The sequence below is a fragment of the Silurus meridionalis genome, chromosome 5, assembly GCF_014805685.1.
Source record: "Silurus meridionalis isolate SWU-2019-XX chromosome 5, ASM1480568v1, whole genome shotgun sequence".
NCBI classification, from domain to species: Eukaryota; Metazoa; Chordata; class Actinopteri; order Siluriformes; family Siluridae; genus Silurus; species Silurus meridionalis.
Window position 1 is genome coordinate 13,279,854 of NC_060888.1, and position 26,430 is coordinate 13,306,283.

General features: G+C 39.4%; 1 protein-coding gene and 1 non-coding gene across 8 annotated transcripts in view; one reads left to right on the forward strand and one right to left on the reverse strand.

Annotated features, from left to right (window-relative positions):
- Positions 1-5,512: 5,512 nt before the first annotated feature.
- Positions 5,513-5,585, reverse strand: trnav-uac. Its single transcript has one exon. It is a non-coding gene; the product is annotated as a tRNA-Val (tRNA).
- A 1,608-nt stretch (positions 5,586-7,193) lies between these two features.
- The window catches only part of bcorl1 (BCL6 corepressor-like 1), a 43,242-nt gene continuing 24,005 nt past the window's right edge, over positions 7,194-26,430 (forward strand). The window contains exons 1-5 of one of the 7 annotated variants that reach the window (XM_046849566.1): positions 7,194-7,406; positions 15,490-15,571; positions 15,670-18,288; positions 19,084-19,294; positions 23,721-24,197. In XM_046849566.1, coding sequence (XP_046705522.1) covers positions 15,566-15,571; positions 15,670-18,288; positions 19,084-19,294; positions 23,721-24,197 — 3,313 coding nt within the window. In that variant the 5' untranslated portion in view covers positions 7,194-7,406; positions 15,490-15,565. The other 6 variants (XM_046849562.1, XM_046849559.1, XM_046849560.1 and 3 more) reach the window with 6 other exon arrangements.

Genomic DNA, 26,430 nt, shown 5'->3' on the forward strand with positions numbered 1-26,430 from the left:
TGTTTTATAATCAACTGTTACCATAATAAGTGCAGTTCCATGCACTTACAGTGTGACACAGCGATTGTCAACTTTTCCTACCTTACTGGGCTAAACAGTTTATATTGTGTGGCATTTAACTGATATAGTGGCTATGCCAATTTTGATAAAGGCTCAAGATGAATTTGACATACGGAAAATAATAAAAAATGTAGCTATATAAACATACTTGACAAAAATTCTATCTCTCTCAAACACACAAGACATCCACAATCTCTTTTATTCTCACTTTAATAACTATTGATTAAAATTTATTTTCAAAAATGCAAGTATGCACTACTTTAGCTGTGTATAATTGAGAGCAGGCTTAATTGTAAATCATTTTATATGAATGATTTATGCATCCAGTTTAGCACTGTATGCATCACTTGTCACTGCTGGCAAAGGACCATTGTATAAATTAGTCAACCAGCCACTTTATATAAGTCAACCCTCCACTTTAAATAAGGAGGTTGTTTGGCATTCCGCATTGACTGTTAAAATTGGTTAACACACACCTGTCTGTGGATTATGACTTACTAATTCACTTCACCTCTCAGTAGTTTCAATTTTATGGCTGATTGGTGTATATCACCAATATATACTGCACTCAATGCACTTTATGTTTGTGTTGTAGCTCTATGCTGTTGTTGTTTTGTTTTTTAGTGTAGCACCAGGGTTCCGGAGGAACGTTGTTTCGTTTTTACTGTGTACTGTGTACCACTGTGTATAGCAAAAATGACAATAAAAGCCTCTTGACTTGACTTGATCAGATATTGAAACATTGTTTGCATAGTCACTGTGAGTGTTTGTGTCACTTTTAGTTATGCTGCCATAGTCTTGCTGGAGTTACTTGCACCCTGATCAAACTGTACAGTGTCTTTGACTTGTAGGTAACAATAAGGATACCTAATAATCCTTGTTACTCTCGTCCTGTCATCCCTCTCTTTTTCTTCTTCTCTCTGTCTCTCTCTTTCTCTCCCTCCCTTTCAAGTCAAGTTAAATATGCTTCAGTGATCCTGCCCCTTTCTTTCCGGATCTGCCTGATCCATCCCGACACCTTTCCTCTAGATGGAGTTCTCTTTAATTGGAGACCACTCTGTGCAGCTGAACATGGTTCCACATGAACAGTCTAAAGATTCATGAAGAGCAACTCAAGAACTGAAAATGGATTTGGACTGCAATTAATATAAACCATCTGTTACAATGGATTAGAACTACAGTTGGCATGAACAGTTCTGCATTTAAGTGCATTCAATAAATCGTACACTAAACAGTACACCTCAACAATAATGAAACTATAATGAATGGACATTTAGTGCCACCCAGATGAGAAATTTTTTCCTTTCTAATGTTGCCACTGGCTTGCTCATTAGGGATAAACTTATATGTACTAAACCTATTGGAACAATGCCCATTGTTAAAAGTGCTATACAAAAAAACTGAATGAAAATGAATGCCTGGATAAAAATTAATAAAAATTATTAATTTCCCTCAAGATCACTACATTGTATTTAACAAATACTAAATGCTACAGTAGTAAACTTTGTTTCATAAAAATGCGTAACACATTTAAACCCCACTTTAGTGTCTCTATATATGACTTTCAGCATTACCATTACTTTCACAGATATATACACTCGCAATCAGAAATATTTAACCCCTTCACCTTAATAGACAATACAGTGATGTTGATGAAAGATAATTAAAAAATGGAAAAAAAAAAACTCGTGAAATAGCAAACAATATTTATTGATACATATTTGAGTTATTTTGACAGCAGAAGTTGACTTAACTTTGAAGTTCAAATGAAAATTTTAAGTCTTGTAACACATGAACATGTGCAGTATTATTAACCCCCAGCTTCAGTACCTTGTGGAGAGCCCTTTAGTTTTTATAACTTCTAACAAGCTTTTTTCGAGAAGTGCTGACAAGCTTCTTACACCTCTCGATTGGAATCTTTGCCCATTCTTCACGTGCAAAAGCCTCTAACTCAGTGATGTTTGAGGGCTTCCATGCTGCAACTGCCTATTCAAATCCCACCAAAGATTTTCACTTGAATTTAAATCTGGTGACTGAGAAGGCCACTCCAGGACACTCCAGCATCTTTTCCCCAACTAGGCTTTGGTTGATTTGGAGGTGTGCTTGGGATCATTGTCTTGCTGGAAGATCCAATGATCACTAAGGTTTCATTTGTCAACAGAAGGCATCACGTTCTTCTTCAAAATGACCTGGTATTTCTGGGAATCCATGATGCCAGGTACACAATCAAGATTGCCAGTTCCTGCCCCAGAAAGACAGCCCCACATCATTATTGACCCACCTCCGTGCTTGACCGTGGGGATAGTATTCTTCTGGTCATAAGCCTGACCTTTTGCACGCCAGACTGGAAAAAGTTCCAGTTTGGTTTCATCAGTCCATAGAACTGTCTCCCAGAACTCTGTAATTTTATCCAAATTCCTCCTGGCATATTCTAGTCGACTCCTGATGTTCCTTGAGGTCAAGAGTGGCGTGCGTCTTGGGGTCCGGCCATAAAGTCCTTGATTATTTAATTCACGTCTTATAGTTGCCACTGAACACTTGTACCAGCCTTCATCATGTCATCCTGTAGCTGTCTTGCAGTCACACAGGGGTTTTTCTAAGCTGTCCTGACTAAGATGATAAGGGCCCTTGATGAAATTGTGAGCTTTCTTCCATGGCCAGGCAGGTTTGCAGCTGTTCCATAAGTTTTAAACTTCCTTATAATACTCGCAATGGTGTCTCTTGGAATGTTAAATCTTTTGGAAATTTTCTTATACCCAAGGCCCTTCAGATGTGATGAAATAATATACTCTCTCAGCTTTTGTGGAAGCTCCTTTGTCTTTCCCAAGATTGCAACTCACCTTGAACCCCTCATGGTCGGGGTTTATATATGCATCACAGCTGAAGCAAATGAAGAATCGTTATAGAGTTCCCAAAGGCTTAATGATGTTTCAGCTCCACTTTAGGCCATCAAAATAGTCAGAAAGCTTTAAAAACAACAATATTATATAGGGGTTGAATAATTGTGACATGGCGATCTTAACAAAATATATCAGCAATAAGTGAATTATCTTTTAATGAATACAGTACATGGCTTTTACAGTACAAAGCCATATTATTCCAGATAAATAGTCTGAATCTGGTAAAAAATGTTGCCCACTTATTATGTTATAGTTTCTATAGTTCTGACTGCTAAAATAAATTAAATTAATTAATTAAGCAATTCATTTTCTCAGAACTATAAATACAAACTTCAAAACGGAGAGGTCAAACTTATAGGTCAAACTCAAATATTTCAGTCTGAATATTCTCATCTCTCAAGATCAAACTTTGGCCTAACACACAAGCCCTAACAATTATTCAGACTATTCAACTGCCTTCAGAACACAGAATTTAAATGATCAGTTCAAAACAATATCACCAAAAGGTTTTAAACCAGGAATCATTATAGATGCAGTAAAATAGTAAAATACAACAATGATAATTAACAAAAGTCTATTTTCCCTACAGTGCTGAAACAGTAACAGTAGATGAGACCCACTTATTTTTTTAGAAAGAAGTTGTTCACATTTTGATGAATTGAGTATGATTTCAGTAACAAAACACTGTATGCTGTTAATAAGCACACACACACACACACACACACACATACACACACACACACACACACACACACACACACCTGTAAGATTACAGCGGCAAACTACAGATCACATTCTCTTTAGGAAAGCTTTCCAGTGTGGAATTCGATCGTGGACATTAGTTTTTCAATGCAGGCCGAGTGAAACCATTCTCGATCATGCACCCAGCATTTTCATTCATTACACGTCTAAGTTTCCCATTATTTTTGTAAAGATGGGGGTCAATGACATCACGAGATTGCACTATATTACCCAGCAATCAACTCTCTGTACTGTGCTGAGGGGTTTGACATGTCACATAACTATACTCCCCATTATTTTCTAAGGAGATGGAATATTGCCGTTTTTCCTGCAGAGCCTATTTATAAATTCCTGAGATTCTGATTGGTGTGTCAGATCACCAGAGGTGGCAAAAGTACACACATCAACTGAGTAACAGAGGGGTTTTTAAATATATCATAATAAATTAAGTAAATTATCAAGACACCAAACGGAACTTTTTTCTAACAACGGTAATAAGGTGATACCAGAGAAACTGTACCTCTTGTACCTTTCATACGGATTACATAATCATATATATTTTTTAATTTAAAAGTAGACATTTTTAGCTTTCTATTCATATTATTATGTCTGTGAGTAATAATCAAGTAATCAATCAAGTATTTACTGAGATTGTTTAATTTATGTCTGTGAAGAGAGATGACAGAGATGGCAAAGAGCGCCCCCTGTCTGTTTTCTTTATTTTACAAAAGCCCAGCGTTTTGTTGTTATTACGAGTGACTACAAGTAAAACAGACCCTTTACAGATTCGAATGATATATTGCTCTTATCTGTACGATAAAAAAAAGACAGAGTAATTTGCGTTTGTCGACCCCAGACGGTTCATTGTGTGCATCATTGCGGAGTTTGGTGCTGATTTAAGACTTGGCGCATCAGTGAAACAAATGTTTAGTGATTAAAAATAATTTTTTGGTGGAGTTTGTTTTTTTATAAATAAATTTGCTTTGACGCGTTATTACCGCATTAAATTTGACAGCCCTAATTAATATATCAATACGACACATATTTTTTATTTATTTACCTAATGAATGTATCCAGGCTGAACATCCACCATATTGAACACAAGCAGAGAAAAGATGACGATGATCGGGTGATCAGGAATGTATCTGTTCTCAGTCATGTTTACAATCAGCATATTTGTACACATTTTCACACAGATTGTATCTGTCTATCAGCAGTTTGCATTGGTGGTCAGGCCACTGAATGACTCGACTCGATGTAACCAGGAGAGGTCGCTAAATGTAAGTCTTATTTAATTTTATTTACACCAGCGATCTGATCGAGGTAAAATTAGATTTTTAAGATTGCATGTACACTACTCCTTATAGTGCATCATACCAGAATTAGTCTTAACCCGTCACGTCTGCTTCAATTAATCCGGTCTATGCGTAGTGAAGCGCGCGCGCACACGCTCACTGTGCGCGCGAGTGCGTGTGTTTGTCCGGTTTTCTGTTGTAATAACGTTGGGGGAGGAACAGCACTCATGGATCGGCATAAAAAACAGGTCTTTTTCAGGGGGGGTTCCTGCTGTTTATTTACCAATATCAGAATCCTAATCTCACCCGAAAGATCTTTTTTTCACGAGTGGAGATTTGGTTTGTATTGCTATCAGATGACTCGTTTGATTGCAAGATGCTTATTATCTACAGTGGCACCAAAAGTACAGTATTTATAGCTACTTTCATTGAAAAAAATTATTTATCTATTGCCAGAACATGTCGAAAAGGAAGACTGGTGATGATTTTAGAAAGCGTTCATTGGGAGAAAACGTCTGGTTCCACTGGGGCTCGAACCCAGGACCTTCTGCGTGTAAAGCAGACGTGATAACCACTACACTATGGAACCGCTTGGAAAACGGCCTGACATAGACTCTTACAAAGGATAATGGTCACAACATTACGCCCAAATCTTTAAATAGAATAACGATATATATTATTTACTGTGGCATTCATGTCAATTTGGACAATTGTGCACGGGTTTTAATGATTATTTCAAAATAATTTGTACTCATGCTAACCCGCAATAGACCCATTTGGACAACACTTTCCATAAAGAGTTCCGTTGCACTTTCACGTGTCATGTCAACTTTGGTGAAGCAAACATTAGACCCCAACACGTACATTTAGCGCATCTGACGAGGAATTGCAGAAATGCTATGAGATCGCAAACCGATATCGATATCGTGACTTGATTACCGATAACACTTGCGGAAAGGAATTCGGTTTCCCGACGTTGTTATCGCGCGAATACGTGTCTGATTGAGGCCTGTTTTCAGTGAGTGTGTGTAAGTTTGCTTCCGCTTGTCCCGCTCTTTGACTTTCCCGCAGTCTCCCTGATTGTGGGCAAAAAATGTGAAGACAATTACAACAAGGTGAGAAACCACTGGAGTTTCTTAGAACAAAGGATCAAAAGTGTGTAAAAAGGAAAAGGCATTTATTAATGGCATCAGGATAAATAACAATCTGTTTAAAACAGCAACAAATACATTTGGGGAAACATATATAGAAGAAGCATTATTTACATTTTCTCCCAATAAGTTTAATATAAGGGTTTTACATTAGATCACTCAGGATCATGTAGACGCGCTCAATACAGTTACTTTCAACAACACCTGTGCACTATAATATTTAGTTTATTGTTGAAGACATTCGGCTTTTCATTCGTTCAACCGCCAGGACAGATTAGATTAGATAAGATTAGATTAGATTAGATTAGATTCAATATTGGCTAATTGCTACCTAAAGAACTCAATAGTACAACACAACAACTTGAAAACATATAAATAATATAAAACATCTCTAAAAAAAATACCTTCTGCAGAATATAAAATGCAGATTGATTGCCCCAGATCAACTTGGGATTGGATTCACTGTATGGATATATACAGTGTTATTACAAATGTGAAGTAGATTTCTATAAATTTGTTAATATATAGCACTCAATACAATTTATTCAGAACACCCAATACTATTTTTAGAAAGATAAAAAAAAATAATCACAGGCACACAAAATGCAGGTGGTCTGTTCTACAGTATATTTACCCATTCATCAAGTGTTCATTAAAACACTTTTGTATGTTTTGGTCTATCTGAGAGATCGGTCTGATAACAGCCATGGTGTAAAGGTAGACTAGAGTATGTGTGCAGTTTTATTAAGGATCGTTTCTTTTTTATTTAATAAAAGAGAAATAAAGAAGGAGTTTAGGCAAAAGTCATGGCCGGCGACATCTGAAGCGCTGAAAGTGAACGAGAAAAGAATATGAGGTCTTTTGTTAACTGCATCTACGCGCACAATGTTGCTCTAAATAAATAAACAAACAAATCCTGTTTATTTAATGAAATCAGCTTCATTCCATAAATAAGGTTTATTCCACGAATCCGGTTTATTCTAGGAGCACCGCTCACAGTGTAGCGAACGCTCACCTGTGTCGAGCCGTCAGGCTTTAGGACCCAGGAAGCGCGATTTTTCTTCTCCAGCTGCTGCGGTCGAGAACTGGCGATGAGGGAAGATCGCGGCGAGAAGCCCAAAATTCACGCTGCCTCTGAATCCTTCGCCAAATCACACCGTTAAACCGAGACGAGCGCCGCGAGCACAGAGCCCGGTTTCCCGGTCTGTCCGTGAGCACTTCCTGTTTAAAGGCATAGAAAAGGCGTCCGGGCCGTTTAGGTAAGTGAGGTAAGGCAGGCGGCGCAGCAGCATGCGATTAACAAAGGCGCTACTGGCGAACGAGGGGCATTAAAGGGGGCACTATGAAACGCCGTGCACGGCTACGGGCAACTCCGGAAACTTTGCAGGCTGCGCAAGTGCACGAAAGTCCCGATTTTGCAACAGCCCAGTTGTCTCTGTTATCTCTTAACTGCGACCAGCGCTTATCTGGCGTTGCCTTGCAAAGTAGCGTCTACCGTTAGGTTTCAAATTTGCGTGCGGCTAATGATAGCTAATGGTCACTCATCTGCAGCCCTCGGTGGATTGGGACCCGCTGTGGCGTGTGTTTTCAGGCCTACGAAAGCGATGAGAGCGACAGCCCGAGCTCAAAGCAGGGCAGGGGGTGCTCAATTAAGGCCACTTTATCATGCTTTCGTGAGGACGGGAGCGGTTTGCATCATCTCGACCTGTCACGATCGCAAGAAGGTCGGTATTGCTTCCAACCCGTCGCAGGCATGCCATGCCATGCTGTCCCGTATCCCGCGGATCCGCCTTTCACCACGACACCGTTCCGTGCTCAAGCCCACTCGTGCCACTAAATCAGGTTGCTAACGGGAGATCCCTTCCGTCAGCAGGTCAGACAGGCCAGTGCCCAGGACTGTCCTTTGTGCCCAACTTTGGACGTGGATTCGCAGGCACACGCACACAAACACACACTGACCTGTCGCTCGTTTTCACGAACACTTTGGGGACCAGACATCTCACTCCGAGCAATGTCACTTCCGAGTAATGCTGTAAAGAGACACAGGCTGGTCGAAGCACACACTGAAACACTCAGTCCATAAGTGGAAAAGGTCGGAGCATGTAGCTTTCTCTCTTCTCTGTCCCTTATAAACGTGTGTGCAAGCGCTTTGCGCTATTATGCATCAGCTATATGTGTGTCATGCATGTTGAAGACATTCTCTTACTATAGGTATTTAAACAGACAAACACGTGAGAGGCAGCTGTCTGTCTTGAACAGTGTGTGTGTGTGTGTGTGTGTGTGTGTGTGTGTGTTGACATACGGCCGGTGTTTTCCTGTAGCTGAGGGTCACACATTTGTGTTTGTGAGCTTAAGGAAGATAAATAGCTTATCGTCTAGAACTTCCATCATCTGCTATTTGAGCTCTAGTTAGCATTGACTGCTTCCCAGTTTGTTTGTGTTTTTATATATATTCGGCAGGTATAGGCACATGTTCAGATTGTGTTCGTATTCATTAATTTCCACAGATCAGTGTTCAAAATATTTTGGTATCCAAGGTGTATCATTTTGGGAAGTCTGTCCTTGGCACATCAGCGCATTATTATTGTGTGTACGTAGTTATTTGCTTGTCATCAAGAATATGTCTGTGCTGAACACAGCCCCTGGAGGTATATGGCCTAATTACTGACATATGTTGTGGTCTGTTATTGTGCATTTGGAAGAATTAATTTTTTATTTTATTTTTTTTCAAGGAAAAGAAAAAATGGTTTCGGAATGATGAGTAGGGTGGCATGGTGGCACATGTTGCCCTCTCACAGATCCAGGGTCTCTTCTTTGAGCTTGGGTTAATGTCTTGTGTGGAGTTTTGTGAGTCGTTGTTCGGTTGCCAGTACTTTTCTTACACCTCTCAAAAACATGGCAGTTGGTGAAATGGCCATTCCAAATTGCACCTAGGTGTGAGTGAGGTTGCGAATGTGTGTGTGTGTGGGTGTGTGTGTGTGTGTGTGTGTGTGTGTTGCCATATGATGGACTGGCATGCAATCCAGGGCCCACCCCAGAATAAAATGTTTTAAATGGAATGAAAATGAATGAATGAAAAGTGCTTAAAACCCTGTGCAAGAAAACAAGCCTTTTGTCTGGTTTCTGGCCTTTAATCGCGCTGCCCCCGCAAACATAAAAGCTTCATTGAGCAGTGCGTTCAGCACACTGTTAAAGTTGTGCTTGTAAAGTCACACTCTGTCTGGCCAAAGCCCAAATGATGTAGACTGTGTGAAGATGAAAGGGGAAAAAGGATGCATGACCAGGAAGAGTTAGGATGTAACTAGAGGCAGGCAAGATAAGGACAGAATGCACATTTGGACAGTAAGGATTGCTTGTTTTGAAATTTGAACAATGATGTTTCTTTATTAGTGGTGATAGCTTTCAATAAGAATTATATTACAATTGTGATTGGGCCATTCACACATTAATTCACAATAGATGCCTTAAATGAAGATTTATGAGACATTTTAGGAATACAAATAAAAATCACTAGAATAGACACCCCTCAGTACAGTGTGTTATCTCTGTATTTCTTAAAATAAACTCAGTATGTATGAGGCATATTGTATGTATTGTGAATCACCTCAGCCTTTCCTTCTGAGGCACAAATGTGAGAATAAGTTGGTGCTTATCATATTGAGATGGGCAGAGATGGAACCTGCAGTTGTATTCTAAGCAGTCTTATGTCAGATGATGGAAGTTTATAAACCATGCCTTTTTTTGTACTTTTATAGTGCACACAGTTTAGTCAAATATCTTCTAAAATTACGGGGCACATTTAGTTAGGTCTGTTAAAAGCAGGAGGGGTAAAATGAGTTAAGGGCGTGCTGGTTGACTGTGTATGTCTGCATGTGAAGTTGTGATCTGTGAACCACCAGTAACACTCCAACTCACCACCACTTTTTACACACAAGTGACAAACTGCCAACTGATGAAGGGATATACATATGGATCATATTTGGTAATTTCTTAATAATGACCTATTCAATAGACCACAAATGGATGAAGTATTGTTGATAAAAAAATATTTACACAGCCTTATATTTGTGCCCATATGTTCACTAAAGGAAATGCAGAATTATAGATCACCTGTGAGGTTCTAACGTCGTTTAAATGCCATGGAAATATATTTTTTCCCACACAAATTTAGCAACTGCATCTTCAATTGTTAGTGAATTGACCACACTGATCATAACATGGTTTAGAATCATTTCAGGTGCATGGTGAGAATGTAGACACTGACCATACAGTGGACATGTGGTGCATAAGGATGCACTGTTATCCATTAGTCTTTAAGCATTAGTGCAAATATGAGCTTGTATCCTTTGTAGAATAATAGACTAGACCCCTTGTTTTTTATTTAGATATCAATAAAAACATAATTGAACTAATTTGAAGCTAACCCTTTGTTATTAGTGAGTATATTATACAATATCTCATACAGATCTTCTTAGATTCCACAAGTTTTTTTTTGTTGGAAGAAAGAGAAGACTTGAGGATTGAGCATGTAGATGAGGATGTCGAAGGGTATTTCTGTACTTGAGGTTCAAACCGCTTGAATGAACTTTTCGGAAGGCAGTTGTTGCTCGTGTTTTTTTTTTTTTTTTTTTTTTTGGGGAAACACGCAAAGAGAAAGTTGTTTTCTAAAAATGTGGCTCTGGGCGCAAGTCTACGAAAACAATGTAGACAATATTCCATATGAAAGACATTATTGAACGCATATTCGTGCTCGGCTTGTTGTGTGTGTGTGTGTGTGTGTGTGTGTGTGTGTGTGTGGAGATCAGTGGAACCGTGAGCCGGAGTGTGTTAGTTCACAGCTCGCGACTCCGCGTGCAGAGGTACACAATCAGCCAGCACCTTTTCAACTCTCTCCCTCTCTCCTTTTTTTCTTTCTTTCTTTTCCCGCCCGCTTTCTACAGACTTCACAAAACGTGACCCGGGAGATCTCCTCTAAATGATGTGTAGAGGATGTTCTTCTAATCACCCGCGCTGCATGCAGGGTAGGCGGCGTAGTGGATTCGCAATTAGGCGGCATATTTCCACTTTGTTACTTGGGGAAGGTTTTTTTTCTCTCTCTCCTCTTCAGTTTAGCGCACCGTTGCGATCCCCTTTCCCCTTGAGCGGCTGGACTCGAGCGGTGCATGCCGGTACCTGCAGTCCCTGCTCCTCCCTTCTCGGAGCCGACAGTGCCAGGGGGTGGGGTTTCGAGTACTACAACTCCCATACTAGCGATCCTTCCATCTCCCCCTCTCTCCCACCAGACCAGAGCCTGTGAGCTACAGCACGGCTCGTCTTGACGAAACCCCCTCCCACCACCACCACCACCACCGCCGCCGCCACGGACTTTCGGAACCGACAATCGTCGATCTTAGTGAATTGCAGCCAACGGGATTAAAATCCTCCTCTGTCGATGCACCCATAGCTCCCTTAATGTGGCTCCAACGGGTTGGTGTTTGTTTGTACTGTTTGACATCGTTATCCTGCTCGCTAATTACCTTTGAGAATTATTCAGTGGACAGAGACATCGGGTCTGGGCTGCGTTAGGGTCTCCCACCGCGGATACCGGATCGATCCGATATGGGACGAATGAAATACCGTATCGGAGATATTTTTGTGCGATGACACACTGCTCGTCCTTAACATTTGCCAACAGTGTAATAGAGATCGATAGTTGCTCCGAGGAGACTTTACTGCGCAGGGATCTGAACGTTGCAGCTTCACCGTAGAGCACATTGCTAAGTAAAGAGACGTTTCTTTACACTCGGTACTTCTCTCTAACTAACCTACTGTACATTTCCCCCCGCTAACAGCCATTGCAGGGGAAACGTGGAGAGTTCAGCCCAAAGTACGATGTCTTCCTCATGTGGGTGATTTCAGCCTCGCAAATATTGTCTGCTTTTCTCTCGGTGTGTATGTAGTGCGATGAGGAAACACACCCGTGTTCACCCAGAGATGCGATCAGTCTTTTTTATTCAGGCTTTGACATTATCAGGCGTTTTTAGTTGCTGATCAACGGGACTGCTGTCCATCGGAAGGGACGTGGGGTTAGTTTTCTCTCTCTCTCTCTCTCTCTCTCTCTCTCTCTCTCTCTCTCTCTCTCTCCTTTCTTCTTCCCTCCGTCGTGGCCGCACGAGTGTGCAGATCAACAACACTGCTCCGTTTTCTGCCCGAAGTGTTTCTCGGATAAAAATCCCGTTCAGAAGAACTACACGTCGGTGTGTCGGTGCCTCACCCTTTCGGATCGCGGGGAGTTTGTTAAATTTATTGGCCTCATTTAAATTAAAACCATGAAATCTAATAAACCAGAACATTTCCACCTGAGAATCGGCGGCGTCTTTCTGTATTGTTGGGATCTGATCGCCTAATTGTTCATCAGGCTCGTTCGAGCGAGTAGTTAAGAGTTAAAGCAAAAGGCTTTATTCATTTAATCTCGCGAAAGACCATTTTGAACCCGTGGGAGAAAAATCGGCGTTCTTCATACGACACTTGGTTGCAATCCCGCATCCTGTATCCTTGTAGCGTCTCCTTTGTGTGTGTGTGTGTGTGTGTGTGTGTGTGTGTGTGTGTGTTTGAGGGAGATCTGGGCTGCGCTGCCGACACACCGGGAGAGAGTGGGCTCAGGAGCCGAGGGTGGATTCTCTCTGCCCTGCCTTGTTACGTTTCCGTGCTACAGACCGTGTCAGAAAGGGACACGAGAACCAGACTCTCGCTGCGCCCTGGCTCACTGACCAACGCGGTTAATCAGCTTTCATTTGGCATTCTTTAACGAGCTGTGGTCAGTAGAGCAGCAAACCCCGGCCACGACGAGAACTCGTGCGAGCTGATCAACTTTACTAACACACACACACACACACACACACACACACACACTTCCCCACTCGTGTCCGGTATCCAGACTGACTTGACCTCCGAGAAGAACCGCGCGCGTGCAGCCGGACAGACAGACGGTATGCGGGACAGATAGGCTTCACCCTCGTCCCCACAGGAAAAAATGTTCATATTTCTCACTCGTGTTTGTGGACGAGCTTCTTCTTTTCATCAGGTGCACACATCTTTTTTTTTTGCGCTAGTCAAAGACATTATGCACTGTTATTACTGTAACCAGCACCTTAAATGGACTATAGCTACTTATTAAGACCTACATTTAGCACTCGGATTTGGGTGTCTTGCTATAAGTGTGTGTGTGTGTGTGTGTGTGTGTGTGTGTGTGTGTGTGTGTGTGTGTGTGTTCCTAGAAAAGCGTCTTCCTGCATTGTTTATTGGATGAAGCCAAGTTTTAGCCGGGCTTTTTCTTGCTCTTATCATATTGTCGTTCGTTGTGGTAATTGTTGTCCTCGCTGTTCGAGGCTTTAAGACAAATATGATTTCTAGCACATTTATTACTTTTCTTTATCAAAATAGATAAGATTTAGATTTTCTAATGCTCATTATTCTTCAGAATCATTGTCCTCCGGGTATTTTTCAGGTGTTGTTTGAGACGAGCTAAAATTGTCCTCTGTGAATTCAGTGGCGCGTGATAATGCTGGACTTCACCTGTGACCAGTGAGAATAATGTTTTTGAGTGTAATTTGCAGCTTTTATACTTGATTAGATTTTTTGTGTGGTTATAGAACCATGGATATTGTGTTGTTTTATTTAGAAATGTGAATTTTGGAGATTACATTTTAAGATTGACCAAATTTGTTGAATTTTGGGCACGAATGAGTCATGTACAATTTTTTTCGTTAATTCCTTTAGATATTTATCTACCTTCATCCACCAACTGTCAGTCATGGACAACTGAGTTTTGTGTACCTTTGGTCATGTTCACTCTGAGAGAAAACAGCAAAAGGATCACGGGGTCAGGGAAAAAGAAAGTGAAATCTGGTTTGATACCAGTTTTTTCCAATTGTGGATTATTATTATTTTTGCCTAGTTTACCAGATTCTAATTCAAACATCATACACCAACTCCATGAGTTTGTAGATTTTAGCATATCTGAGGTTTTCTTCATCACAAACACTGAGAAAACAATGGGTTTACTGATTTAGGATGCCTTTCCACCCCTGTCTCTCTGAGCAATGTGTTCCAGTGAACACAGGCACTCGCTTCTCTTTGGGTCTAAATATCAGTTTAAGCTGATACACCTCATTTTTTATGATTTATTTTCTTTATTTTTTGTTAAAGATAATGCTTGCAGTTCAGATGATCTATCTTGAAAAATAATACCTGCTTTCAGGTAATAAACAGACATTAGTAATGTTTTTGACTGGATTATGGAAATATTTGGTTCTTATTTTTCAAACTATATTATATGACACCAGCTATGGCAAATATATTTATTTCATTTAAGTCTCAGTTTAAAGGAAATTGTGACATCTTTTGTTAGGAACCGCTCTAACAGGAAGTCTTCATCTAGCTTTTTGGCCCTGATTCTTAACATTACATAGTAGAGAACAAGCTGAGGTTTATGCAACCACTGGCCTTAAAGTTACAGCTCTTTTACTTGCAAAAAGTAATACCAATTGTTCTTAAATGCATATTATATGCAATAATGACAGGTTTATGTGTTTGTTAACTAAAGTATTTAAACATTTGATTCCTAATTTATGATAGAACTGTTTTTTGTCTACTGTTTGGCCCCTTGGTCTCTGAAATCATTACAGGTTTAGCCTTTTGCCTATTTAATTATTTTTTACATATCTATTCCACTGCATTATTAATTTGTAAATATTTGTTTGAATTCTATTGTTGGTTTTCATGAAACCTTGATAATAGAAAAAAAAAACCATGTACACTTGTAAGTTTTTGCTGGCCTCCTGGAAGACAATGTGTTTGTAGCTGTAAGAGATTATATATTCACAGCCTTTAAGAAATCATTTTCAGAGATTTCAATTTTTCTTTTATAAGATTTTTGATAGACAAGCTATAGCATGTATGATTTAAAATATTTTTGCCCTTAATGACAAGATACTTGAGTAATGTAATGTCATTACAGTGTAAATGTTTGTACCGATTATTTTGCATTAAAAAAAATTAAGTATCAGAATGAGGATCTTTTTAAAGTGAGCTCATACATGTGCTCTCAGAAATCTTGTTTAGATTAAAGTACAGACAGATAATTTCTTTTTAAACAGTGTAAATTTGAAAGGTTTTAGTTTTGCAAGGTACTGTGCGTCTCATTGTCTTTTATGGATATGTTTTTCTTTTTTCTTTTTTTTATTGCTGCATGGACTGATCTGAATATTTGAATGACTCTAACAATGTCATTTTCTGAAGTGGTTGCAGGTTTTGTCCTTGTCTGATGTTTTTCTTGCATCTTTATCTTTGTGCCACATATAGAGGAAATCATTATAAATGTACATCTGTCGTCACACTCAAAGGAATGCTGTGTTGAAAAAATAAATAAAAAACGCCTATGCAGGTAATAATTCACGTGATTTTTGAAGAGTGCATATTTCAAAAATGGTTTAGTTATACAGAGGACATTAATTTTCCAAATATTTTGCATTATTTGCCCAGGTGGATCCCTCACCAATGAATGTAAGGGATGAAGGCAAAGTGAGCAAAGAGAGCAGTGCCCTTACACAGCTGTCAGAGAGCATGGTGGGAAATCCACAGCAGACACTGCCTCCTGAACTCAGAGGAGACGTGCCTCACGGTCAGCAGAACAAGCTGAGGACCACTTCAGACTGTAAAATGCCTGGTGTCTGCTCAGATGCCAGCAAGGCTAGCAAGACCAGCAATTCAAACCATTGTCCTGAAGTCGCATCTTCTCAACTTCGCAGCAATGCTCCTGTGTTCAGCACTGATTCTTTTAGCATGCCATTACCTGACAGGGCAGAAGCTCCCAAAGCCCAGGCTGAAGGGGCTGCTGTCTGCCCGACTCAGCACTGGCCTTGTGGTAAAAAGGTTGGCTCAGAGGACTTGATGAACTTGGTTCACAATAGTGTGAACCCAAATAAGAAAGGCCCTCATAACACTGGACCTACCCAACCTGTTATAAGCCTTTCTCCAGGATTTCAATGTTCAACCCTCTTCAAATCAGGCCAACCTGTTGCTTTCCTTCCATCTGCAAACTTTTCTTCTTCTCTTTGTAAGATCACCTTGCCTCCAGGATTGGGCCAGACTGCTGCTCTGAGAGAAGCCACAGCTAGTCAGTTTCAAAAGGATTGTCCAGTGCCGTGTTCAGGCTCAAGTGTAACTCCAAGGCTCAAAACATACCCTTTTCAGTTTTCTGTGGGTAGAAGTGTAGCTGAGAAGAAATCGCTGTCATCAGCTTCTAAAGGCCGATGTGAGCATGTTTCTAATTCAAAGAGCTGCAAAGGTGTAGGAGAGCACAAATCAACAATTTCCTCTGCCGTTAGCCCAGCTACTGTTCTCCCAGCGCAACAGGCCACACAAGTCTCAGCCCCACTGACTCATTATACTATCTCTCCCACTGCTGCCATCTGCTGTAGCTCAGCACTGGCCAACATTACCACTCAGAGCAGGCTTCGAAGCCTTGTCGAGAAATGTCCCCCATATAGAGAAACCGAAAAGACTTCTGTGGCTTATTTGAAGCCGAAGACTGTAACATCTACTGAGGAACACAATGTTCTGTGTCCTCCAGAAGCCAGAGATGTACCTCTTGACTTATCTTCAAAATCCAAGCGCCAAAAAAGCAGTAAGGATGTTCAAAATAGCCTGACCGCCACAACTGATCAAAGCTTATTTGAGTCTCATCAAAAGAATTCACATACTCCCAAAAGGCCTCAGACTTCCACTTTTGGTTCTGCTTCTAATTATCCTCTTTTACCAGATACCCAGCGAAATGGCTCGGCCCAGAGATCCACCTCAAAACTCAGCAATCACAATATGGAACCCAGTGCATCATGGGACAAAGCCTCAGCTCAAGGTTCCATAAACAGTGTCCCAGGAACATATGTAGGTGTAGCAAGCCCTATTCTTGCTTCTACCTTGCGTAGCAAGGACGGGAAAAGTGCTGCATTTGTTGAAGATGTTCAGATATTTGCTAAGCAAGAAACCATTTCGATTATTGATCAAGGTGAACATTTGGCTTCTAGAGGGAAGAAGACATCTTTTGCAGTTAAAGGCGATCGGTCAAACAAAGGTGGTAAGCAAGCTGGTAGTTTCTCCGCTAGTACTACCTCCCCTGGACGGCAAGAGCTTTCATCCAAGCCACTGTTTACTTCAACAAACCCACAATCCGCTAGGACTTCAGGTGGAAAAGCAGGGATTCCTTATACAACCCCAGGCAAACCACTGTGGCATCAACCACTTTTTCAGGGGATGTCTGTGCAGAAGCGACCAGCACAGAGCCAAGCCCCACCTAAAGGCAAAGGCAACTCGAGTTGTGATGGCACCTTGTTTCAAAAATGTGAACAGAGCCCATCTAATGTAAAAGAAGAGAAGTGGGAGAAAACCCATTCTCCCCTATCCAACCTAGAGTCAATAGTAAAGCAGAAAGCTCTTGAGACCACTGCACTGACTGGTGAAACCTACTGTAACCTGTCAACTGTGGGATCCAGGAAGGCTGAGGTGGTCAACTTGCTCAGCAGGTCTCAGAACCTTCCAGTGCAACAAAGTTTGGCCACTGGCTTTGTACCCTGTGGAACCTCAGAGACTCAAGACTTTAAGACAGGTAGCAATTCCCCATTTACAGATGCAATAGCAGACAGTAGGCAGGAGGCCACAACTGTTTTTGTGCCCAAAGACAAGTGCCATGACAAACAGGCAAAGCAATTTGAAACGTTCACAGGCCAAAAGTCAGAGCTCAGCACACCTAAGAAAAGATGTGTATCCAGTATTAAAGCAGGCAAGAAGGAAAGCATTTTGGCCGCAGATCCAGAAAAGAAAACGAGCAAAGACCCTGTAGTACAAAAGGAATTCGCTCCTAATTCAAAGCTGGAGAGTATATCCATCCCTCAGCAGCAGACTACCCCAGAGGCAGAAGGAGAGAAAAAAATGAATGGTGGTAAAAAAGATGTTTCCAAAGTAGAAGTACCTGTCACCAAACAGAAGAAACCACGGAAGAAGGAAAAGAGCTCTCATGAAACATTAAAAAATACTGCAGCACAGAAGAAAAAAACTCGGATGAAGGAAACTGCCACAGTAGTTCAAGCCCCTACTTCTAAAAAAGTAAGATATCTTTATATCAGCTACAATTATTGATGACCTGTATTGTTGACCTTTTAAATTTCATTTGTTTGCTTAAATGAAAGCATTCTGGTGCAAATTAGTTGTTTTTATATTACCATTGTTTTCTGTGCAGTAACAATAGTGTGTACTAGAGAAAAAAAAGAAAGGATCTCAAACATAAGGAATAATGGTCAGATTTTGCTGTTATCTCTGGAAAGTAAGAGCAGGAACTTTAATGGCATATTAATTAATTAAGTACAGTACAAAGTTCTGTAATAAAACGCAGCTATATGATGCAGAGACTCGGTTTGGCTAATTAGCTTTCTAAGAGATGATGAGTTTGATGCTTCTGACAGTTGTATAAACTTAGCAAGCCAAAGCGAGGCTTTGGAACATTATTTGCACACAATGTACATATGAAAAGCTGAGCAAGTTGTAAAGTTAGTGACTAAAGCACTCCTCCATCAGTCTCTTCTCAGACAGAGGTGTAAAAAGGGCTAAATCCCACTGGCACCATTATCAGAGGGCAGGTGAACGGCAGGTGAATTGTGGTTAATGTAAAAAAAAAAAAAAACATTACCCAAAGTGAAAATAGACCAACGTTTTTAAAAGAAGAATTACATGTGAGGAAAAAAAAAAGTCAGCTTAGAATATAATCATCAAATGATTCTGGAAAATCATGAAATATTTAACAAAATAATAAGAGACATTCCATCATTAACACCATTTGTATTTAAACCTACTTGTGTGACAGGAGAGAATGTAGCATTTTGATATGTTTTTATTTTTCAGCAGAAAAAGGGAACTTTATTTACTGCAGAGAAGAACCCACTGAAGGAGAGTCCACTGAAGGAGAGTCCACTGAAGGAGAGTCCACTGAAGGAGAGTCCACTGAAGGAGAGTCCACTGAAGGAGAGCACATGTCCAGTCCCTGAGATGGGGGCCAGGATTCACAAAGGAAAGGGTGCTTCTGCTAAAATGGAGCAACCTATGTGCAGCAAACCTGGTAACAAATTGATTTTCTGTTGCAGTGAGGGGAAGTAAGTGTTCAGAGACTTATATCCAACATGTTCGTATTTACACTTATATGTATGAAAAAAAAGTCGAAATACATATAGGTTTAAGAAAGAAAAATAGATCGGGAAGAAACATATTCACACACACATGCATTTATATTTTTAGATATACACACACACACACACACACACACACACACACACACACACACACACACACACACACAGCCTATACTGCCAAAAGTATTCGCTCGTCTTCACATGCAGATGAACTTGAGCAACATCCGATTCTTAATCCATAGGGTTTAATATGATGTTGGTCCACCCTTTGCAGCTAGAACAGCTTAAGCTCTTCTGGGAAGGCATTCCACAAGCTTTAGGAGTGTGTTTATGGGAATGTTGGACGCCTGGATCGCAGTCTGCGCTCTGATTCATCCCAAAGGTGTTCTATTGGGTTGAGGTCAGGACTTTGTGCAGGCCAGTCAGGTTCTTCCACACCAAACTCGCATATCCATGTCTTTATGTGCTTTGCTTTTTTTTTTTGCACTGGTGCGCAGTCATGTTGGAACAGAAACGGGCCGTCCCCAAACTGTTTCCACACAATTGGGAGCATGAAATTGTCCAAAATGTCTTGGTATGCTGAAGCATTGGGAGTTCCTTTCACTGGAACTAAGGGTCCGAGCCCAACTCCTGAAAAACAACCCCACATCATAAATCTTGCCTCCACCAAACTTTACACTTTTCACAGTGTAGTCAGACAAGTACGGTTCTCCTGGCAGCCGCCAAACCCAGACTCGTCCATCAGATTGCCAGACAGCGGGGGAAGAAATGCACAGCATAAAATTGCTTGTAATTTTTTTAGTAATGCAGTTTTGAACATTTTGTGAACATCAACATTATTACCTTTTTAAACAATTTTAAATAAAATGCCTGCTTGGTTAAATAATAATAAAAATAATATTTTATAATATTTTTAAAAAAATAAAAAAATAAATCAAATGAATGCAATGCACTTTTAATTATATTGAGTAAATTGAGTAATCAAATAAATTGGTACAAATGGTTTAAATAAAATTAAATAAAAGGAAAAATGTAATTAATAGTTTTTATTTGTTAGACCCCATTTAGGTAATACATGTGTGTGTTTTTTACATTTAATATTTAATTTTCTAAAGATATGTTCTACTTAACTGTTCTACTTATTTCAGCATACTTTAACAAATGTCTTCATTCCTTCCATCCTTCATTTATTCACTCCCTCGATATGTGGAATTGGCAGGATTTTCTCCTTTCAAGAGAAATTCTTAAAGCTGAACGTGAAACACTGAAGAATCCATAGCGCTAGCGAGTCTTTAGCGGTTTTTTTTATGCATGCGCGAAACAAATCGTATTTCCAGTACGGATTAGCCGCAGTCACACCTTGTTTTCAAGTTTACAAATACGCGCTCAAAGTGCGATGTGGAGACTAAACAAACTTGCGGTCTGTTCCTGAGGGAGGGAGAGAGAGATGATTGATATGAATTTAAGCTTTCATATTCTGATATTATATCCAGAATAAATGAGAATATATTGCCTATTTTTAGGTTTTGAAATAGAAGTTTGTTAATATTAACATAATATTTTAATGCACACCCCTTACTTGCAATAACTGCATCAAACCGTTGACCAAGTGACATTACCAAACTGTTTTACATTCTTCTTTTCTAGCTTCTTTCAGTTGTAGTTTTTCTCTTTTCACTCACCGCTTTGGTTGTTCAAATGATGCTCATTTGGGTTAATGTTTGGGGAATTGACTTTTCAAGTCTACACCCCTGAGTTAGATTAGACGTTTTTCTCCCTAAACTTCTGTAGTTTTCTTTATTAATTCTGCTGATGTCATTAAAAGGTACATCAATAACAGCAGCTATGCAAGCCCAAGTCATGACACCTGCACTGTGATTTAGATCATGAACAGATCCTTTCTTACTCTACATTTTGCCCTTTCCATCATGTTGATAGAGGTCTATTTTTCTTTGTGAATTCCAATTTACGATTCTCATTCTTACTGCTGATGAGTGGTTTGCATCTTGTGGTCTAAAGGACAGAAATAAAATATATGGGACTGTTCTCAGTGCTTGGGCATTACACATTATTCAATATTAGAGGAGAATGGACCAAGAAACTGATTTAACATTTTAACTAGGTAGCGACCCCAGGTATACAGTGAAATAACTAATTCCTTTTCATGGCATTGATCATCTTACTTGAAATTAGATTTTATCAAATTTGCCCTCATTTATGATTGTTTATTTTTTTGTTTGTTTGTTTGTTTGTTTGTAAGGAAAACCAAATGAAGCATTTCCAATGAATTATTGAAAGTTTTTTAATAGTGGTGATCTTTGCGTGGATAAAAAAATCAGAAAGTAAAATGGGGGAAAAAAAGTTATTTCGGCAATAGAAATTTTTTTGCCAGTAAAAATATATTTTATTTAACATTTTATGTAACATTGCTTAAAAGACCAAAATCTGCAGCCAAAAAAACCCCCAAAAAACGAGGTGAATAAGTTGTATAATAAGAAGTGGCAAAAGAATTTGACATTTGAATTTCGATTTTTGCACACTACTCTATTGGTTTCTAAATATTGTCATACAATTTTGTTTCATTAAATGTCTTTTATTAAATAGCCTCATTTTTTAAAAAAACTTTACAGCATAATACTTGAATAAAAGCTTATCATATTGTGTGATCTGAAGCCGACCAATTGAAATTTTCTCAGTGGATTGTGCAGCCAGCATGAAAAATCTACTTTTAAAGCCCCTGACAGGCACTACTAGTCACATAGTGAATCTTTTCTGTCTCTCTGTGCTTATTACATGCTTGTGTACATGGTGTTTTAATAGACTGAAAGATTAACGTTCATTAGACAACAGGCTTTTGTCACATTGTTTTGAGTCTAACCTGAAAACACAATGGAGTGTGTGGAAAAGAACCTCTTAACATTTGCCACACGTTAAGCTATGGTACATAGCTTTTCCCTGAAATGATTGGAATCGTGTAATGAACTGCCAATAAATGAAATTGGAATAACAACAATAATAACAGTGTGAACTCAAACCTAACCATAATGGCATCCATCGGAATCACTTGAAGCATGCATTTGTAGATTTAACTGTATTAATGGAAAGGTTTGGTTACTTGCATTCAATAATGTCCCCCCCCCCCCACCCCACGATAGGCAACAATCTGCGAAGTGGCAACCAAATATGTATACAGTAAGTGTACAGAATACCTGTATATCTTAAGGTTTTATAAACAGTCCTGACACTCTTATAAACCTTCCCTCTGCTCTTAAACACTTTCAATATTCTTAAACCTACGTAATTTTAAGATAAAAAATTCTATATGGGGACTCAAGATACAACTTGAATGATGAAGATGATGAGGAATTAAGTGTACAGTACTAACGATGATGAAGGTGATGATAATGAATGTACTGCATACACAAGAAGAGAATTACAGCTTTTCTGAAAGCCTTTTTTTTAGAAAATGCCTATTTTACCGCAAAAATAATAAAAATAACTCAACAATACTACCTATAAACGGTAAAATCCCGCGATACAGCGTAAAATCCGCAAAACAAAATTAGATATGTTCCGTGTAAAAACCCGAGATACAGTGAGGCCGTGAAAGCTGAACCGCTCTTTTTTGCTGAAACATTCTGAATACATCAGTTTGTATGTGCATCACCTGTGTACAACTGTGACCTTTTTTATCTTTGTTTAATCGATTTTTTTGTTGACTTGAATGTATTTTTTGGTGCGTTGTCCTGTTGATAGCAATGTTTTTCTCAGCTTTCCAGGATTTATTTATTTATTTATTTTTGCAGAACGTTTAAAGGGACTTTCTGTTCTTGGTGAATTTTTTGCAATTGTCGGGGTCCAATTTAACTATTTGTTGACAATGGTACATCATATGCATTTTTTGGAAATTCTTGTATACCCCACTCATAATTGATATATTTCAACAGGTGAGATACTATGCATGCTTTATAAACGTTTTTTGTGAACCACTCAAAAGAACCCAAGAAGGTGTGAAGAAAAACCTCTTCCTGATCTTTGTTTGTAATTAATCGGAATAATTCCATCAATGACCGCTTTATAATTACTTTTTAACACGAGATTGAATGTGATTGTTCCATTCTAGGCATAGCCACATCCCCAATTATAAAATGTTCACACTAACTTTCCATTTTTCCCTAAAATGTTTGTGAATCATTTTTCCTTGTTTTAACAGGCATGTGTAGACCACTGCAAAATAAAAGTGTCTGAATACTTATTTTCTTTCACTGTTTACCAAGCAAATGATTACATTTAAATAGTAGTTCTTTTTTGGGGGGGGGTGCATTATTCAATGTCTGTCCTTGCTGTTTTCTCTAGATTTTGAAAACCACTCAGCAAGAAGTTTGCGGGTGGACCCTGCTTCCCTCACCAAGACTGATCAGCCCACTAAGGAGACTAACTTGCAGCAAGTGTCCTCTCCAAGGCCAAAACGAGGGCGCCGGCGCACCGACTATGCATTGCTGAGAGACTGGAGCTTTGCTTCTCCGCCTACTCCTCCTCCTCCTCCTCCTCCTCCTCCCCCAGAACCACCCACTTCTCCAGTTTTGCCGAATCCTGCTTTCCCACTAAGGCGACCTCGGGGCAGGCCTCGTCTTAATCCTCTGCCTGAAGGTGGGGACACAGACAACATTAGATCTGCTCAGGTAGCAGAGGGAAGAGACCCGGCCTCTGCAAAAAAGAGAAAGCGATGCAGGAACCGCAAGTACCAGAATGGGGAGTACATTACAGATAAGGAAAAGGAAGCCAACAGGGAAAATGAGGCGAGTTTGGTGGATGGAGAGAATGAAGAAATAGGTGAGTACAATAACGTTATTTTATGACTTGGACTCTCTGGTATAAAAACATTGTGTACAGGCAAAAAGCTTTTTGACACAAACATTTGTTTCCTGTTTTTAAATTAATTTACTCTGGGAAGTTTGCTGCTATTGTTTTACCACTAGAAATGTTCTTTATCTGCTGCTACACAATTATATATATATATATATATATATATATATATATATATATATATATATATATATATATATATATATTTTTTTTTTTTTTTTGTAAGGTAATGTCTTTGTTTAAAGACAGCAAATGATGACAAACTTTTACTCAAATTTGTATTTTTGTTTAAATCCTCCAGGAGAAACTGCTGGATAAAATAATGATAAAATCAATATTTTAGCATAACCAACCATTACTTTATTCATGCATTGAGTGCAAGATATTTAGCCACCCTTCTAACAGTATGAGTTTTAATTCTTGGAACTTTTCAGATAGGAGCTGCACTGTAATTGTCTATAGAATCGACACTGTATTATTTATTGTGCAGTTTACCCTTTAAGAGCCACTATCCAAATTTACATCCAGTAAATCTAAGACTAGCATAAGGCTCAATCACAAGTGTACCAATCTCTCGATTTCTCTGCCTCAAAGGTTTGTCCTACTCAATAGAGCACCCCCCCTTAGATGACTGTAGAAATTTCTCTGGTTAAGCAAATCTCTGTTCTATGCCATAAGAAAATTGCTAGGCCTTTAGGGGCACAATAGGTTATAGATATCTTTATACTTGCCACCAGGGCAGCAGAGATTGCAAGGAATCCTAGGGTTATTTTTCTGCAGATGTGTGTAAATTAATGAATGCCATGTCTGATGCATGGTATGCTTTGGATATATTCCTGTATGAAGTGGTTCCTTGCAGCAGGTTATTGTCTCTGAAACACCTGAATGTGTACCTGAAGTCTGACTGGATGTCAAATGCAAAAGGTTCTGCTGTCATTTTTTTCTTTTGACTCTGTGCCATTTTTGAGTCATGCCTTGCCAGAAGACAATAGGCTAAACTAACTGTTTTCTCTGAGGTATCATGCACAACATCTAAACTTGAGGACAATCATTAGCTTTGATCTGTATCTAGGACTGATAAATATTTGATCCTAGTTGATGAAAAAGTTTGTGTGTGTGTGTATATATATATATATATATATATATATATATATATATATATATATATATATATATATATATATATATACAGTGAGGAAAATAAGTATTTGAACACCCTGCTATTTTGCAAGTTCTCCTACTTAGAAATCATGGAGGGGTATGAAATTGTCATCGTAGGTGCATGTCCACTGTGAGAGACATATTCCAAAAAAAAAAAAAAAATCCAGAAATCACAATATATGATTTTAAAACTATTTATTTGTATGATACAGCTGCAAATAAGTATTTGAACACCTGTCTATCAGCTAGAATTCTGACCCTCAAAGACCTGTTAGTCTGCCTTAAATGCCTAAAATGTCCACCTCCACTACATTTATTATCCTAAATTAGATGCACCTGTTTGAGGTCGTTAGCTGCATAAAGACACCTGTCCACACCATACAATCAGTAAAAATCCAACTACTAACATGGCCAAGACCAAAGAGCTGTCCAAAGACACTAGAGACAAAATTGTACACCTCCACAAGGCTGAAAAGGGCTACGGGGAAATTGCCAAGCAGCTTGGTGAAAAAAGGTCCACTGTTGGAGCAATCATTAGAAAATGGAAGAAGCTAAACATGACTGTCAATCTCCCTCGGACTGGGGCTCCATGCAAGATCTCACCTCATGGGGTCTCAATGATCCTAAGGAAGGTGAGAAATCAGCCCAGAACTACACGGGAGGAGCTGGTCAATGACCTGAAAAAAGCTGGGACCACCTTTTCCAAGGTTACTGTTGGTAATACACTAAGAAGTCATTGTTTAAAATCATGCATGGCATGGAAGGTTCCCCTGCTTAAACCAGCACATGTCCAGGCACGTCTTAAGTTTGCCAATGACCATTTGGATGATCCAGAGGAGTCATGGGAGAAAGTCATGTGGTCAGATGAGATCAAAATAGAACTTTTGGGTCATAATTCCACTAAACGTGTTTGGAGGAAGAAGAATGATGAGTACCATCCCAAGAACACCATCCCTACTGTGAAGCATGGGGTGGTAGCATCATCTTTGGGGTGTTTTTCTGCACATGGGACAGGGTGACTGCACTGTATTAAGGAGAG